Source organism: Hipposideros armiger, unplaced genomic scaffold (assembly GCF_001890085.2).
Source record: "Hipposideros armiger isolate ML-2016 unplaced genomic scaffold, ASM189008v1 scaffold_518, whole genome shotgun sequence".
NCBI lineage: Eukaryota > Metazoa > Chordata > Mammalia > Chiroptera > Hipposideridae > Hipposideros > Hipposideros armiger.
In genome coordinates this window covers 1,067,490-1,085,672 of record NW_017731868.1, presented here as the reverse complement: position 1 = coordinate 1,085,672, position 18,183 = coordinate 1,067,490, and the positions used below count along the sequence as shown (strand labels likewise).

Sequence of the window (18,183 nt, the reverse complement as noted above, 5' to 3'; positions counted from 1 at the left end):
TGTCCCGAGGGCAAGCCCCCTGGCCCGGGCGGTGCCTCCTCCGCGTCACCAACCCCTCCTCCCCAGCCCTTCCCTAGAAGGAGGAACCAAGGAGGCGGGGCCAGGCCAGCTGGGCTGTAGGCCAGACTGCAACTGGAAACTTTGCTCCTTCCCCTGCTCCCCCAGGAGGGCTGGGAACTCCTGGTAAGAGGAAGCAGCTTTAAGAGCTCACAGTGACTCCTCTGGGCCAAACCCCAGGCTGGGCTCCCTCTGTGCACCTCTGCTGGAATCTCCCCAAGCACCCTGTCAAGTATGTGTCACTAGCCCTGTTCTTCTGAAGAGAAAATTGAGATGGAGAGATGTTAAGTAACTAGGCATAGGTAATACAGCCAGTAAGTGGCAAAACCCCAAGATCAGGATCTGGTTTGGCCATTCCTGAATCTGGAATCTGCCCCCTCAGCCATATTGCTGCCTTGTGAACACAGAAACCTCTCCATAGACGCTTTTAGCAAACATCCTCATCTTCAGCACAGCTAAAGAGACTTATTTGGTTGTTCTGGGATGCTCCAGATCAAGTAAAATTCAACTCACTTATTTGGGGGAAATCAAGATGAGGCCCTGGCCATTGGGGAATTGGGGGAGGGGAACAGTGTTGGGGAATTGGGGAAGGGGAACAGCCATGTTGTTGTCCTTCCATCTTAGTTGTGGAGGGCGCAGCTAGCCCTGGCCAATATTCTTGACCATTACAGTAAGTTCTCACTCTCTTCTGGGTTGTTTTCGGGACTGGCTGAGAGAAAGGCTCTCTGAAAAGGAGAGCAAAAAGCAGAAGAAACGCCCTTCACAATCAAGAGGCTGTTTTTCCAAGGAAATCGCCCTGCTTGACTTTACGGATGGGAAAATTGAGGTCTGGAGAGGGGAAGAGTCTTTCTGAAGTTCATGCAGACAGTCAGACTAGAATCCAGGTGCCCTGACTCCCCACCTACCTACCACAGTAATCTCTCTCCCTCCATGCGGATGGGACTGGCAAAAGCGGAGAATGTGGAGGATTTGAAGGATGTGGGGCTTCTGAAGGGTACACCAGATCCAGCTCAGAGTGTTTCTGTCCTTTCACAGCCGCAGAGCCCAGGCTCCTGGCTGTTCTGAGCAGAAGGCGGCCCTGGGAGGGGCCAAGGGGACAGTGATCTAGAAGGAATAGGAACTGACAGGCAGCAGGCCAGCCTTCCTGCCACCCTGCTGGGGCAGCTGGTTCCTCTCAAGAAAGCCAAAGCTGCTGAGAGCGAGAGGCCCTCTGGACCACCACAAAGTTGGCATCTGTGGATCCTTCATGGCCTCCTCTCCCTCTGCCTACCCCCTGAAGCCCCCTTGGTCCTCAGGCCTCTGGCCTCAGCCCCTTCTCTTTTCTCTCTCCTTCAGAAACTCTCCTATTTCCTGCTGCCGCTGCACCTGGTGCCCCCATTTGCAGTTACTGCGCTAAAAGCTGCACCTCTGGCCCAAACCTTCCTCTTGATCTGACTAGGAATTCTAGTCCTGGCCCTAAGGTTGATGCTGTGTGACCTTGAGCAAAACCCCTTCTCCTCGCTGATGAAGCCAAGAGCCTACACTTTGGTGCCTGGTAGAGCGGAGTACAAGTTCCATCTCATCCACTTTTCAGCTGGTAACCCTTCTGAGGCTCAGTTTATTCATCTCTAAAAGATAAGTGGCAATCGCTACCTCACAGGTTCTTGTGAGGATTCAGTGAGACGAATGTGCACATGATGAAGTGTCTCAGCTTGAGCCTGAGACAGTCTGACCTTTCTCCCAGGGAGGCAGAGGAGACCTATGGGAAGGCTGTTTGTTTTCAGGATGGGAAGATTTCTAGGAAAATATCTCTTAATCTGGGCCACTCTTGGAACTCAGACATATCTGAGCATTTTGGGTAGACTCATGTGAGTACCCACCAGGGGCTGACGGGGAAGAAGGAATTATGGGTGAGGAGCTTGACTGGGCCGCAGGGCACTGTCAAGGCCTTCATTCACTTATTCGACATATTCTGCAGACCAGGCACTGTGCGGGGGTCCAGATACTGCAGTGATTAAGGGTAGTAAACATCTTGATCTCATGAGACTTATATCCAAGTGAGAGGAGGCAGATATTCAACGGCTAATGGAATTAAGCTGGGCAAAAAGTGGAGGTAGCAGGGGAGAATGTTCTACGCAGAGGAAACAACTTGAGCAAAGGACCCGAGGTAGCATTTCCAGGAACTGCAAAGAGGCCAAAGGGGCCGAGTGAAAAAAGCAAAAGGGAAAAAGGCAAGACTGAAGATGTAGACAGGGGCCCGAGTATGCAGAGCCTTGGAGGCCACAATCAAGTTTTAGTATTTATACTAAGGACAATTTGGCAGCCTGTGGTTCGTGGATAGGCATAGGGGTGTCTCTGATGCCCTGAAGATGTATGACAAATATTGAGTAACAGCATGTTTCTGGGGGGAGCAAAGCTTTCATCAGATCCTCAGATGGGCTTGTGATCCCAAAAGTATAGGGAAGCTCCTTATATGAGTCCATTCACTACGTGCCTCCTCTGAGCTAGTGTGGTAGGCATCCTAGAGCTTTCTGTGAGCTGGCCCATAGCTCCAGCAAGTCTCAGCCTCCTCAGTCTTCACTCCGTGCTCCACCCAGACAGAAGTGCTTGTAATTCTCTGCCGTTCTGCTGTCCACACTTATCTTCGCCTGTGCAGTCCCTCTGCTCAAAAGGCCCTTCCTCACCACGCGGCCCCTCTCTCTAGCTCCCCCTTGTTCCTTGTTCTTCACAAGTCAGTTCAAGGGTTGTGCCCTCAGGGAACCTGCCCTGACCCCTCCCCTGTGTTCTTCCCATCCTGCGCTTCTCTCAGCACTGTCTGTTGCCTCTTCTGGGCCAGGAGCTCTGTAGGACAGGGGCCGGGTCTTATTCATCCCAGTGTCTTCAGCATCCAGCACAGGGCACCTAGTCACACAGGTCAGTAAGTATTGGTGGGAGACAATCCACATTGAGGTGGAAGCTGCAAGATGGACTGGTGGACACTAGAGGGCACTGTGGCCCCCGGAATCCCGGCCTGATGCTGGTCAGACTGACTCAGGCTGGGCCCCAGGGCCTGGTAAGCACATGGGATTGTCTCCAGGAGCCCAGAAGCATGGAAACTCTGCTCCTAGGTGCTGCAGCATCTCAGCTCTGGGCCTAACTGACGAGAGTCCCCATTCCAGCCTCTCAGTTTACCTTCTGCCCCCTTTCCAGACCATTTGTCATGATAGCACTATCCTACCGAACATATAGCTTTCGTTCTTCACAAATACAGGGCCAAATACTCCTCCCACAACCCTGGCATACATGTTTTGCTCTGTCTGCAACACTTTACACTTCACTTCACCCACCCCTCCCCTCACCTGGCTAACTTCTACTCATCCTCCAACTCTCAGCTTAGACATTAGCTTGGAGAAGCCTCCCTGACCTTTAAGGCTGTGTTGGATATACTTCCAGGGTGCTCCCACAGCCCCCTACACTTCCCTTGTAATTGTAATTGTCTATTTCCTCACCTGCATCCCTACCAGATGGTGAGTTTCCTCAGAGCCGGATTCTGTTGTTACCCATCATTGTTATCAACCGCATTTAATTTAGCACATTAGTGCCTGGTACATTGTACATACTACTCAATCAATCATCCCTGAGTAAATGAATGAATGAATAAATGGATGGATGGATGGATGGATGGATGGATGGATGATCTCAGACAAGTCACTTTATCTCTCTAGGTTTGTTCCCCATTGGTAAAGTGGGTATGATCTCCCCTACTTGACAGGGCCGCCAGGAAGATTAAAGATAATGTGTGTCGAGTGCTCCCTAAACAGTACCCGATACATGGCAGACATTTTCGGAATCAAAGCCATTATTAATATTTGGAATAGTGAAAAAAGGGAGGGGAGGAGTTGAAAGAGACTGCCCTGAGCCTGGGATGATCTCGCCCACTCAGGTTTACCATTTACATGTGGAAGATGGCTTTAACAATAATAAGAAAACTATCATTTTTATTAGAAATAACGACAGCACCTGTTACGTGCCAGACCAGAAACAGGAGGTCCCCAAGGAGGTGGTAGGTAGCCTCCAGTCTCAGCCAGGGGATGCAAGGCCAGGGTTGTGGTCAGAGCCATGGGCATTGCCCCTGTGTCTGGAGAACAGTCATTATGGGCACAGCTGGTTCTAAACTCTTTACTCATAGGTGAAAATTTGTCTAAGGGGTCATTAATTCCCTCTGTAATTAATGTAAAAACTGCAGGGTTTATATTAATGGAAAAGTAGGCTCAAGCGTCAAGCTGATAATATTGATAATGTGTGCTTGTAATTATATACTGCAGATAACTATAAATTCAGTCACTGCACTAATAAAAATGGAAAAATTCCCTAAGCAGCCAAGAACTTGGTAGCAGTTGTACCATGAGTTGCATTATGCCAGTTGTTCTAAGGCTATGAAAATCACCACATACTGGGAGTAATGGTAATATTCACTGTGTACTTAAAAGCTGTTTCGGCATAAAATAAGGGAAAATTTTTTAGATAAAACAGGGCGCTTTTATGCAAAAGCATGAAATTTGAAAGCATAGTGAGCAAAGGTCAACCGCATTAGAGTAGGAAACAAAACCTTGATGAATTGGGTTATCTTACAATTGAGGCTCTCAGCAGACTGCCCTGGCTCAGGCTCTGGCCTCACTGTGGACACAGAAAATCTATGATCATCGTAGAAGACCAACTACACAGCATATGACCTCTCTACCCTCACCCACTTCAGAGAGAATCGACTCCCACCACAGCCCCTCATGTTATCCCAGGGTGGACAAAAACACTGCAGTCATATGGGGATGGGCCCTGAAGCTAGAAGGTCACATAGCTTCCAGGTTGGTAGCCACATCAGGCCTCATGAAAGCAGAGGAAGCAGTTTAGAGAGAGGGGTCAGTGACAAAGAGATGACAGGGGCCAGGCAAGCTATGAGAGATGAGAGCCAAGACATGGACCTCGGAGATGGAGAGAGAGAGAGAGAGAGAGAGAGAGAGAGAGAGAGAGCGCGAGAGAGAGAGAGCGAGAGCGCAATCTTGGTCCCTTGGTCCTTGATTTCTTGGTCCCACTTCCACTTGGCATGAGGCCTGGCTATACTTCATTTACTGTTCTTAGAGTCTGTGAGATGTAGCCTTACAATAGCTCCCCCCACCCTTTATTCTTGAGCGAGTTTGAGTGGGTTTCTGTTCCCTGCAACAAAATGTACCCAGACTAAGACAAGGGAAAATTGGGGATATAAGTGCAGGGCTTGCATAAGCAAAAAAAAACGCATAAAGAACACTTATGTAGGGAGGGGTGAATGCAATTATAAAGCATTTGTGTTTGTTCACCCAAATGCTCCCTCGTTTCCTAACACTTGCTACCACAGACACACGCTACAGCCACATATGCACACACACTGACATTCAGGGGTACACAGAAACAAAGGCGGCAACAACCAGATATGCTCTTATGTGGACACCTTGACATGCACGGACACGCACCAGCATGCAGCACTGCCCCTGTGCTCTTCATAGCCGCACGGACACGGCCGGCCCACCTGCATGAAGGCAGTGGCACTGCCCGTAAGGCTAGGGAGTGGAGGCTCGACTGGGCGCTGTGCTGCCTGCCTTCCCAGCTGCCAAGTGACTCATCCTCAGGGCTGCTAATTAAAGCCAGGACAGAGGGGACAGAGCCGAGGGGAGGGGAAGAGAGAGAAGGCAGGTTTATTTTGGTGCCAACCAAGCACACAGCCAGCTTAGGGGTCACCCACTTCCTGGGGCTGGGCCAGGTGGGGGCAAGGGAATGCACACAGGAAGGGGAGGGAGGGCCCTCTTACTCCTTCTCGGCCTTCATGAACTTCCTGGAAAGGTACTTCCAACTGACCCCACCTCTCTCCTCCTCTGTCCCACTGTCTGATTCCAGCTGCACCCCCTCCAGACTTGTCCTCACACCTGGCTTCTCCTCAGCAGCACATCCCCATTTGGGCTTGCCGGAGCTGGCTCATCTGTGTCTGTACCCTGCTTCCGTCCAACACCCCCCCACACACACACACTACATAGGATCACCTAACACAAGGCCTGGTACATAGGGAATGCTCTGTATGTGTTTCTGGAATACGACTGGGTTAACCCTGGTACAGCACAGCCCGGTGGTGACTGTAGCTCTGATGGTCTGGATTCCTATCCTAGTTCTACCATGGGGTGGGGAGTTACTTTAGCTCTTTAAGCTTCACTTTTCTCATCTGTAAGGTGACAAAAATATACATCGTATAGGATTATTGTGAGGATTAAATGAGAGGATATAGGAAAGTGCCCAGCACGGTGCCCAGCATACATTAGCTTTAGCCATCACCCAGTAAGCTCTGCTGCTAACACCCGCCTCAGGCCTGGGGCAGCAGCACTTACAGAGCCAAGTTCCTGGCCTGGCTCCACCGCACAGTACCTGGCGAACTGCAGACAAGTCACATAAGTTCTCAGAGCACTGTCTCTTATATAAATGGGGATTCGTGATATGACACCTAAATTTACTGTAAAGACTGCAACCTGTCAAGTGTCCTGTGTGGAGCCCAGCTCTTAGAAGTGGCTTAATAAATTGCAGCAGTGATTACTAAGGATAGCAGGAGGAGCTCAGACCTTTGGAGCCAAAGAAGCCCAGGAGGGGGGAAGCAGGCAAGGAAGGCTTCCCAGAGTGGGCAGGACTGGAGTTGGGCCCCCACAGCCAGAGCATGTTGGGCAGGCAGCAAGTGACAAGGTTCCAGGCTAAGGAAGTGGTGGGAACAGACAGCTGGATGGGGCCGGCAACCAGGCTGCACCGAACGGGCGGCAGCATGGGAGGGAAGAATCAGATGCAGCTGGGGCGGCTCTGGGGACTGGTGGTGTCTTGGACATGTGGATGCGGGAACCACGGAAGGTCCGTGAGGTCTCAGCCACCCCAGATTACTAGGAGGTTAAAACAAGGAAGACTCTTAGAGATTATCTAATCCAAACTCCCATTGGGCAGATGGGGGCACTGAGGCCCGGAGTGGGAGGCCTCCTCTGGGAGCAGAGCCAGCAGTGGCTCCTCTCATTTTTCCTCCCAAGATCGCGGTGGCTCCCGTTGCCATGGGGACATCCCCGACCGGTGTCAGCGGCTCCCCACCCCCTCCCTTCTTTCCTAGCAACAGGCCACCTCCTGCAGCTCTCATCCTCGCGTGCCTAGCAACCCCAGCCTGCCCGCCCTCTCCTCCCCGCCCCCTCCCCGCCGCCCCTCCCTCTTCCAGCTTGACCCTCTAGGCCTAGGCTCCCTCTGCTTCTGGTGACAGAGGTATCGGCCCCTCCTGCCCCTCTGCTTTCAAGTTCTACACTTTTCCACATTTCTCAAGCTTGACTATCCAGTATATGACAAAGGAGTGGGTTAGGGGAGGGCAGAGGGCACTCCAACGTGTTGAGCCACTATTCTGTGCTGAGCATTGCTTTACTGTAAATTCTTTCATCAACCCACAGAAGTCAGAATTATTGTCCCCATTTTACCGATGAGGAAACTAATAACGATCAGAGAAGTTCAGCGACTTTGCAAGGAGCACACAGTGAGGAAGCAGGCTCTGCTGAGAGCTAGCTTTATGACCTTGAGCCATTGCCAGTACCTCTCTGGACCTTGGCTTAAGGTGCCTGTAGGTTTGACGACTTCTCAGGGATCTACAGGAGGTCCAGGCACCTTCCTCTGTCCACAGCCCTCCTGCAACAACAGCTGTTCAGCTCTAATTAGACTCCACACTTCCTCTGGCACCCATACTTGGAAGCCCTCAGGCCTGGGCCCTGCCATGGGGTGGGGGTGGCTAGGGTTTCAATCCACCAATTCTCCTCACTCCTTGCTGTTCTGCTTCCAACAAAGCCCCTCTCCTTGGTGTTTCTCCAATCCTCCTAACCTTCCCCCGTCACACACACAGAGTTTATTTGAGGAGGACACTGGGGCTCCAAGGGCTGAACAGGTTTTGTGCAGTCACGTAACTAGAAGGCGACATAGCCATAAATGGAGCCCTTTGCTGCCTTTGCAATGCTGCAAAGCCTCCAAACTTCCCCAGCTCCTCGCTGATGATAAAAAGTATCTGTGACCCAACCCTGACCAGCGTTCTGATCTTTAATCTTTGTGCCTTTCCTGCCCAGATCTGTTTTACCCCAACTGACTGCCCCCATCTCTAAACCCACCCTCACTTCCTGGGCACGCTGCTTCCACTTCCAGCAATTCCATCTGTACGCAGAGTTTGCCTGTCAGTCCTTCACAGTCCAGCTTAGATGCTGCCTTTTCCAGGAAGCCATTCCTGACCCCTAACTGAAGTGAGCTCAAGAATTTACATGCAGATCCTGAGAGCATCCTCAGACAGTCCCACCTGGCCCTGGTTCCCAGTTAAAGAGTCTTCCCAACACGTTGGCAAGATTTTGCCCCACAAGTGCTATATTTGAGGTCCCTTCCACAGTCTAAGTTTGACCCTTGCTTCATTAACTGCTGAGTCCTCAAGGCCCCTGTAGCCTCCTTGACTGTGGGCCCAAGATCAATGTCAGGACGCACGTCTTAGTGACACAAATGCTGGCTTTGGAACCAGACAGCTCAGGGTGTGAGTCAGAGCGATGCAACCCAGCCCCGCTGCTCTTCTTTTCTTGGGCAAGGCACTTACCCTCTTGGGAACCTCATATTCCTCGTCTGTAAGTCAGGGATCCTAATCCATGTATAATAGGGCTGTTGCGAACATTAAATAAGATCATGTTCAGAGTTCTTAGTATGTGAGGAGCAAATGAGAACTGCTACTGGTACTAATATTAGGATGAGGATGAGGATGATTACTCTTATCTGTAAGGTTGTCTACAGCTCCCGCAGGGATGGCGTGGGCAGGGCTCTGGGCTTAGTGCCAGGCAGACCTGGGTTTGAATCCCAGCTCAGCCAAATATTAGTTGCATGGTTGTGGGTAAAACCCATAACCAGGCCGAGCTTCAGTTTCCTCAACTGTAAAACAATGATGATAAGGCCAGCCAAGTTTCCACCTACAGTGTCACTGGGAGGATCAAACAAAAGAAAGTCCCTGACAACTTCAGTAAGTTGTAAAGGCCCAACTTATATCATCATATGACTTATGATTATGATAATTACTAAATACGCTGAGCTACAGGTCCCAGGAACTCCCCTACTGGGAAGAGCTCAGAGCTAGAGAGCCTTTAATGGGTCCCTTGACAAGTAGTAGGCATGTCAATAGGGATGCGGTGGGGGGGAGGGGCTGTGCTGGAAGTCAGCCCAAGTTGCCTTTCTCTAAACCCACAGTAGGACAATGGGATCCATATCGTCTGCTAGACTAGTGCCTTCCTAAATGCTAGGACAGGCTGTGCCCATGCCCCTTGGCTACATGCTGGGACTAATTATGTCTTGTCACATACACTGGGCCTGACTGCCGCCATCGTATTCCTCTTGATTTCCTGCTGGCCCAAGCGTCGCATCCCACAACCCCTACCTTGGCCCTGGGCATCAGTGTGCTCACCTCATACCCCGGGCCTGGGATGCTAGGGCATGGCGTGTCTCATTACACTCCTCTGTCTCCCTCCCTCCCATATCCACTTCCTGGATGCCAGGACCTGGGCTGCTGCATATGGTTGGGCAAGCTATGCCCTGCACAAGGGTTCACAGCCAAGAGGGCATGAGTGGGGACTGAATCCAACCTGTGCTCTGCTCACCGAGCTGGGAACCCTGGTGAGGAGATACAATAGCCCAGTGGAAAGGGAACATTTCTCTAGCTGAGCCACTCAGTGGCTTCTCCTCTTTACCAAGGGTGCCCCAAAAATGTGTACACATTTTAAGGAAGGAAAAAACTGTATTAAAATCATGCTGATGGTAACCACTTTGAGTACCTGTTGTAATTGCAGAAGTCAAACGTGACTTGTATTCATCTCTTGTTATTGGTATATATTAACTATTACAATTTTAATACAGTTTTTCCTTTCTTAAACTGTATACATTTTTTGGGCACCCTTTGTATATGCTAGTTGCTAGCCTGGCTGAGACAGAGTGCATTCATCCGATGCCTCTGTTGCCTGGGCCCATCTCATCTCGGAGGCCCATCCCATCACCCCTGGCCTGGACACTAAGGCTGATGGGCCATACTCTGAGATCCTCATCATCCCCACTTAGTCCCTATACTTGACATTGTGTCTTCACGAAGCCTCTGGTAGGTTAAGGCCTGGGCAATGCACAAATAGCTCTTGTCTCTAACCCAGTTTTACTCCTGCCTCCTCAAGTGGCAAACTGATCATACCCTGAAAACTTACTCAAACTTGTAAACCTTTTTTTTTTTCACCAAGCATGCAAAGAAAAAAAAAGTGCACCTGTCACCATAATTATATTTCTAATATGTAGACTGTATCACATCAAAAGTCCATCCAAATCCCACTCCTCAGGGCTAGTGCAGTTCAGGGTGGAGCACAAAAGCCAGACCAGGGAAGCTCCACGTCTCCTGGGAGGAGAAGGTGGAGAAGGTCCCAGGGCCAGAGCTGACCTGTCTGCAGGTCGGCTTTCCCATCTGGGCAGCTCCCATGAGCCCCTCCAGGGTTCAGCCCAGCACTGGAGTCAGTTAGGATCAGAAAGACTGAGGAACAGTTTCAACCCCCTCCCCCATGCTTGCCACATTCACTCCAGCCCTCCCACCCTACTCCATACCCACCCCTAATACCAACGGGACAAAACCAGCTCTGGAGTTGGTCCCCATCCCCTGCCTATGGATCCTGAAGTAACAAACCAGAGGTCCCCACCTCAGTCCCTGCCCCGTCTCCCAACTAATACTAAAGAAAGGAAGTACTGACCTGACTGTTCTGGAATTCTCACCATCAGATCTGAAAGGGAAAGAGAAAAAAAAATCAACAGTTAGCATATGCTTTCTCTTCTTCTTCTCTCGCTGCCCTATGTAGTGGCCTTGAGGCCTGACACACGTCATGAAAGTGAGGGGTAGGGTATTCCTTGCAGAATGAAGAGCCAGTGCAAGTGCCGTGAGATGGCAAAGGGTCTGGTCAATTGTTGGGACAGGAAAGAGGACAGTGTGGCTGGGATGGAGTGAGTGAGGGGAAGAGCTGTCGGAGGTGAGATCACAGAGGTGCCAGGAAACGAGCGTGTGGGCCAGATGGGTCATGGTGAGGAGTAAGGCCTTCCTTGGAGTGGCTCAGAGGCAGCCTGCAGCTGTGGGCAGGAGCAAAGCCCAAACTTTGAACACAGACAGACGGAGCCTCAGATAACGGCTCTGCCACTTACCAGCCCTAGGACCTGGGCAAGTCACTTCTCTCAGAATCTGAACCTCAGTCTCCCCACTTGTAACATGAGGCCAATTCTCAGAGGGCTGTTGGGATGATTAAGCCCTTTGGAGCCCAGCAGACAAATGCCAGGTATTATTAACAACATAGAAAAGGCTTTGCCAATTGCCTGGTCCAACCTGCTTATTTTCCAGATGAAGAGAATGAGGCAGAGAGGGTGAGTGAGTCAGCTGCTGAGCTCCTTTTTACTACATTGGTCTGCCTTCTTCACTGTGAGGCAAAGGAAGGGCGACAAAAGAGAATGGAGTAGGGGACAGCTTTGAGGGAGCCGAGGGAATGAGTGAAATCTGCACTACTCCCCTGTGCTGCTCCTCCTGAAGAGGTGTGTGTCTGTGTGCACGTGCATGCACAGACACACAGGCCAGGGGAGTTAGGAAGGACAATGGAGCTGGTGCGTTGGGGGTGGGGAAAGGCAGGCAGAAGGACCAGGGAACTTGGAAGAAGCGGGAGAGTGCAGGAATTGCCTTCCTCATCCCCCGCCGTCTTTCTATATCTTTACCCACAGTCCCCGGCCATAACTGACTGCAGAGGGGACAGAGATGAACACATTGCAGGCTTTGTCCTCAAGTGAGAGAACCATGATGCGACCTTAAGTGAGGGAAGTGTCATCTATGCAGGGTGCAAAATGAGAGAGGGACACACAGGGAGGGTGGTGGACCTCAGAAGAGAGTATTTGTTGGAAGAGTGAATGGAGCACCCACCAGTGAGGTGGGGCAGGCAAGCATCAGGGTGCTGGAGCTCAGACCGTGGTTGAGTACAGTACTTCCAGTTCTGCTCCTTACTAACCACATAATCCTGGGCAAGGCACTCCTTTCTGTCCACCCTCAGCTTTGTCACTTGTAAAATGGGGACGGGATAATGACAATTCCTCCCCTTGGTGGAGGAGGGGGTGCTATAAGGTTCAGCCTAGCACAGTGCTTGGCACATGGTACACGCTCAGCCAACAGCAGTGGTTCCAAACTTTACCCTTCGCAGCCCCCTAAAGGACGGAGGACCTGGGTCACAGAGCACCTTTTCACATTTATTAACACTTTCTATCTGACTCTGCAGCAACAAGATTGCTTCTGAAGCCTGGCCCAATTATTCACACGTACCAGGACAGAGGGGCCTAACTTCAGTGACTCCCTGGCTACTGACAGCATGGAGGCCAAGGCCCTCAGCCTTTCTCCCAAACATTAACCCTCTGCTCCAGGCAGGCTGGCCTCCTTGCCACCTCACCCCCAAAGCCCAGCACACACTTGTGCAGTCTACTGTATCCCAGGCCCCGACCCAGGAATACAAACCCTCAAGAAGCTCGTGGGCTGGCCTCTGCCCCAATCTACTTCAGAGTGACATATATCCTTATCTCCATCGTCACGTGAACAATCACTAAGCACCTACTAGGCTCTTTTTGTACAGTATCTCCTTTGATCCTGCAAAGTGGGAATTCCCTATCGAATTTTAAGATGATGAAACTGAGACTCAGAGAAGTTGAAATGATTTCCCCATGTCACACATGTAAGGGGAGCTCGGTGTGAACCCCAAAGCTCGTGCTCTTACCACCAGGCTCCACTGTACTAGTAGCTCAGTGCTGGGCACTTGTGCACGGTTAAGGTGACTTTCCTTATGCTGGTCCCCAGTGTCAAGACAGACCCTTCCTCGGCAGGATCCTTTCTTCTCAGAGGTTACCAGATGTGTACTTCTGCTCCAAGAGCATTTCTAGATGACGTTACAGTCCTCAAGATGGCAACTGCAGGGAGCGAAAGAACTCCGAGCCATGATGCAGAGTGAATTAGCCAGTTCTCCTCACTGCAGACTGATTCTTACTAGTTTGGGGGTATACGGCATCATATGACCTTCAATGTGGTGATGCAGCCACCTCAGGGGTCTGCAGCCCCTTATGCATTTAGTATATTATTAATTATGTATAAATAATAATCATCAAGCCCTGCCCAGTGGTCAATCCACCAGGTAGCTGGGCTGCCATTCTTTTAGGGGACAGCACAGACTGGTAGAAAGAATACTGAGTTCTATTATGGCTCATTCCCTAACTGGCAGCGTAGACTTGGACAAGTCATTGCTCTCTGGACCTTGGTTCCTCACCTATAAAACAATGAGGCTACATTAGTTGAGCTCCAAACAGTCTTCAGGCCCTAAAACATTTAGTTTCTTCAGAATCCCAAAGTTTCTCTTTTATCAACTGGGTCCAGCTGTCTACATGAGGAAGCAAAGACTCAGGGTAGCAGGCCTTACTTTGTCAGTCCACGTCTTGAGAGGGGATTTCTCCTGCTATTCCCACAGCCTTCTCTTAATGAAATAAATGCCACTTAGGACCACAGGCTTCTCAAAGGCTCAGTTATGCCAATTCTCATCCTCAGGAGTGATGTCACTAAATAGGAATGTATTGAAGCCTATGAGTATAGTGGCCATATTTGCTGAACCAAAAACTCAGGCATGTAATCCGACCAAGGATTTTGATGTTGCTGTTCCCAGGTACAAAGAGCAATCAGCAGATGGGGGAGAATAAATGGCAAAATATCAAAAGTTCCTGAACCTTTTGGGAACTTATGGCGACAACAGGAGAGAATAACTGAAAAGAACGTAGGGCCTCAAGTAGCCATGTTGGGGTTTCTGCCCTCATCTCCTGACTGGATTCCCAGCCTCTGGTTTTAATGCTCTAAGCAATCTATATATAAACAGTACCTGGGGAAACTATAAGGTACCTCTCACCCAGAACCTGGAATTAGATAAACAAGGTTGTCCTCTGAGAGCTAAACTAATAAACATAAAACACATCAGAAACAAGATACGCAGAGTTACCTGAAAGAATCAGACTGGCCCTCAAGCCAGGATTTGAGTAACGTCTCTAAAACATCAGGTGTCCAACAGAAAGGAGACTGGACATCAATGGAAGCAGATTTTTTAACGGAGACTTGAAGGGCAACTGTGAACAGGGCACCTCCCAGAAGCATCCTGAGGAGAAACAGGTGGGTACCCTGACCCAGGAATCATGCAGATCTCTCCAAAAGCTGTGAACCAGACCCGGGGCAGCCAGGCACCTCATCTCCCAAACATCACTTTGCCTTACAGTAAGTCTCTTCAGTGGACAACTCCCTTCTCATACTGGCTGCCAAAGGAACATCTCTAAAGTGCAAACCACTTGACATAGTTCTGCCTCCATCATTCAGTAATTTCCCCACCAACCTTCCTGCTGGTCAAGCCCAACCTCTCCAAAGGTCTAAATCTCACCCTGCCCTTCCATCTACTTTTTGTTTGTTTGGTTTTGTTTTTAGCACATCTGGTATTTGCTACCTGGAACACTCTTGCCCCTATTTATGCTTTTAAAAATATTTTTAATTTTATTAAAGTGATAGGTGAAATAGTTTAAAAAGCCAAATTAGAAAAGCATCTTAACAAAAATAATAGTCTCTTTGTCAACTCTTTGTTATTTTTTTCTGAGTTCACACTCATATTTCCAAAGTATATGCTCATATTGCTATCCGCTTGAAATTTTTGTGTGTGTGTTTTTTTTATTTTATTTTTTACCAAAGTAATACACCGTACTGGAAGGATTATAACAAAAAACACAAATTCCCCACTCTACCCGTCCCCCTGCCCCCAACTCCCACTCTTAGAGACAAACCGTTTTCAAGTCTTTTAACTGCCTTTTCGGATATTTACTTCCTCATTTCTAAAGAACACACTAATACTTCTATTACTTGATTTATTTGTGTAGTTTTATGGATTCTGCACAGAATTCCTACTGTGCAGGGAGAGGATACAGCTCTCTTACACACACTTCCACCTCCAGCCCTGTTTTCATGAAGTTGCACATGTCCCTTCCTCTCATCCTACCACTGTAGTCATATCACAAAGCTTTGGTTAAATCAATATTTAGTTTACATTATATATTATATATTATATATGGTTTACGTTATATGACTGCCTCAATACTAACTGTGGGTAAGTCATATCATACGGTATAGTTACATTTCCTTTTCCATACAACTTTTTCTTTTCCCTGGTGTTGATTACTATTATTATTATTGTTGTTGTTGTTATTTTGCTTGCTTGGTTTTCTTCATATATATGATCAATTCTCCCACAACTCTGTCACAAGTGCAATTCTCCCCTCAATGTTTTCACATATCAGGTAACCCATCAGATTTTTTTTTCCTTTGGGACATCCGTTCCTGCTACAATTCACACTGGTTGCTCTCTAGGCCTGCACAAGGTTGCCCTAAGGTCTTCTCCCTTCCCCACCACCCTGGGATTCTGTGTTGGATTTTCTGTTTCCTAGATTCTTTGGCCTTTTTTCTGAGTTTATGTCTGCATTTTACTGGAGCGCTCTCTCCAGTGCTTCCTGAGAAAGGAGGCATGGGACATAAAATCTTTAGATATTACATGCCTGAGAATGCCTTTATTATGCCCTCACCTTTGATTAATATCAACTGAGTATAGACTTCTAGGTTGCAAATTATGCCCCCTCAGAATTTTGAGAACACTGCTCCATTGTCTCCTAGCTTCCAGTGTTACTGTTGAGAAGTCCAATGTCATTCTTTTTCTTGATCCTTTGTATATGACATGGTTTTTCTCTGGAAGCTTTTAGGATCGTCCCTTTATCTCTGGTATTTCACATGGGCATACCTTGATATGGGTCTTTTTATCATTTATTTTGCTGGTTATTCAATGGGATTTTCATTCCTTTGGTTCTGGGACATGTTCTTGTGCTATGTCTTTGATCATTGCCTTCCTGCTGTTTCCTCCCTTCTCTATTTCTGGAGCTCCTATTGTTGGATGTTGGAGTTCCTCAACTGATCCTCCAATTTTCTCACCTTCTGTTGTCCATCTCTTTGTCTTGTTATCCTGTTTCCTAGAACATTTCCTCACATTTTATTTTCCAACCCTCCTGCTGAAATCTTTATTTTGGCTCTCACTATCTTTAATCTTCCAGGTTTCTTCTCCTCCCTTCATTACCCTTGTTCTTCGATGTTCGTTTCTTATGTTTGCTTGCTTGCTTGCTTGCTTTTTTGGTCCTTCTCACAGGTTGATGGTCTTCCTCAAATACCCATGTACTATCTGATCATCTCTGGCTACCTAAGGCTTGGGTTTTGTTTTTAAATGTCAGTTTTACTGAGGTTTAATTTACATAAAATGAAATACACCTATTTTTAAGGGTCTTTGGCTGGTGACCCTTGGTGATCAGTTCCCTATGACACTAACAAGCTGATGGGAAGCTCTGTGTGTAGGTGGTGCTTGCCAGGTGGTGGGCTTCACTACAGTTATGGAGCTGCAAGCCTGTTCTTTTGTTGGAAGTCTCCCAAATGTCATCTTTTGGAGGTCTTTTTCTGGGGCCTTTCAGTTTCCCCAGAGAATAATCCTTTGCTCTCTCATGTGGCCCTGACTTTGGTGTCTTAGAAGTAGGGGAGTGAAAGGAGTTGGGGTCCCACTGTTTTAGGATGCAGATCCCTTTGCTTGTAGCCCTGTTTCACCCCATCCTCTATTGTGCCTGGTATCCCCAAGCCTAGAGCCCCTTAACTTCAATTTCTACAAAGAATCTGCAGAGATGGGCCTGGGGGGCATGGCAGGGGGAGTCCCTGACTAGATGTGGTTGGAGAGCGGCTGAGGGTCTGTTAACAGACTTTCAATATTCTCCCTGTTTTCAGTTCTACACCTCACCCCGCCTCCTGCCTTCATAGCACCTCTGAATCCTTAGCATTTATGGGGCTCTCTGGATGGAACAATATACTTCTGATCAGCATCCCTGACCTTAAGTGTTTTACCTTGTTTGTTCTCTTACTCATGTTTCAGTGGGATTTGGGGAAGAAACAGAGATAAATAAGTTTACTCAATTTGTTGTGTTTAACAGCACGTTCCCCTTCTTATTCCAGCCAACTCCTATTCATCCTCGTGACTCATTTAGGCAAGACCTTCTTCAGGAAGCTTGTCTTAATGTCCTGAGGCTAGATGAGGATCTGGTCCTCTGTTCTCCCACAGGTCCTTTTCTTGCCTCTATCACAGGCCTGATCCAACTGTTCTGAAAGTGTCCATTTCCACGCCTGACTCTCCCTGCAGACTGGGAGATCCTGGCAGCTGGGGCTGTGTCTTAGTCATGTCCAGGCCCTCAGTTCAGGGTCTGGTCCACAGAATTAGAGTACATACACGGTAATGGAATGAATGAATGAATGAATGAATGAATGAGTGGCTATAAGAATGAATCAGACCAGCCAGAGGGGACCATCTAGAAAGGGAAATAAGCTAAGGGGAATTGTTCCTGCACGAGGCCAGTTCCCTAAAAGTTGTTAAGTTCCCTAAAAGCTGTATGTGCAAGGATGTCCACTGCAGCATGATTTAAACCTGTGAAAAATGGGCCCAGCTTCTACACCCTACATTTAAGAATCATTAAGTACATTATGGTATATCCTTGCCATTGAAAATGATGCCATTAAAAATTATCCTTATGAAGACTATGCAGTGACATGAGGAAATGCTCAAACAGAAAAAGCAAGGAAAAAAAATCACATGTGCTGCATCATTTCAGCTATATGCAGAGAACAAGGGAAATACACCAAATGTTCAGAGTGGCTGCCTCTGTGTGTGGTAATGATGGGTAATATCTTTATCCTCCACTTTTCCAAGTTTTTCTAAATTTCCTAATGGAAGAATGCACTAAATGTATAATTTTTTTAAAAAGCTCCTAAGAAAGGAAGATAAGTATCCTGAGAGTGCTATGAACAAAACACTGTGAAAGGGACCTAAGGGCCTGTGTGCACATCCAGCGACGCTTGCTAGGAAGGCTCTGTTCTTCACTGGCCAGAGACCCTGAAGGCCCAGGCCCATGGAACACTGCACCCCTCACTGCAAAGCA

General features: G+C 48.5%; 1 protein-coding gene across 2 annotated transcripts in view; it reads right to left on the bottom strand.

Annotated features, from left to right (window-relative positions):
* IQSEC2 (IQ motif and Sec7 domain ArfGEF 2) overlaps positions 1-18,183 on the bottom strand; it is a 77,644-nt gene that overhangs the window by 42,938 nt on the left and 16,523 nt on the right. For both annotated transcript variants that reach the window (XM_019668142.1, XM_019668141.1), the window contains exon 2: positions 10,836-10,865. In XM_019668142.1, coding sequence (XP_019523687.1) covers positions 10,836-10,865 — 30 coding nt within the window. The remainder of the gene's footprint in view (positions 1-10,835; positions 10,866-18,183) is intronic.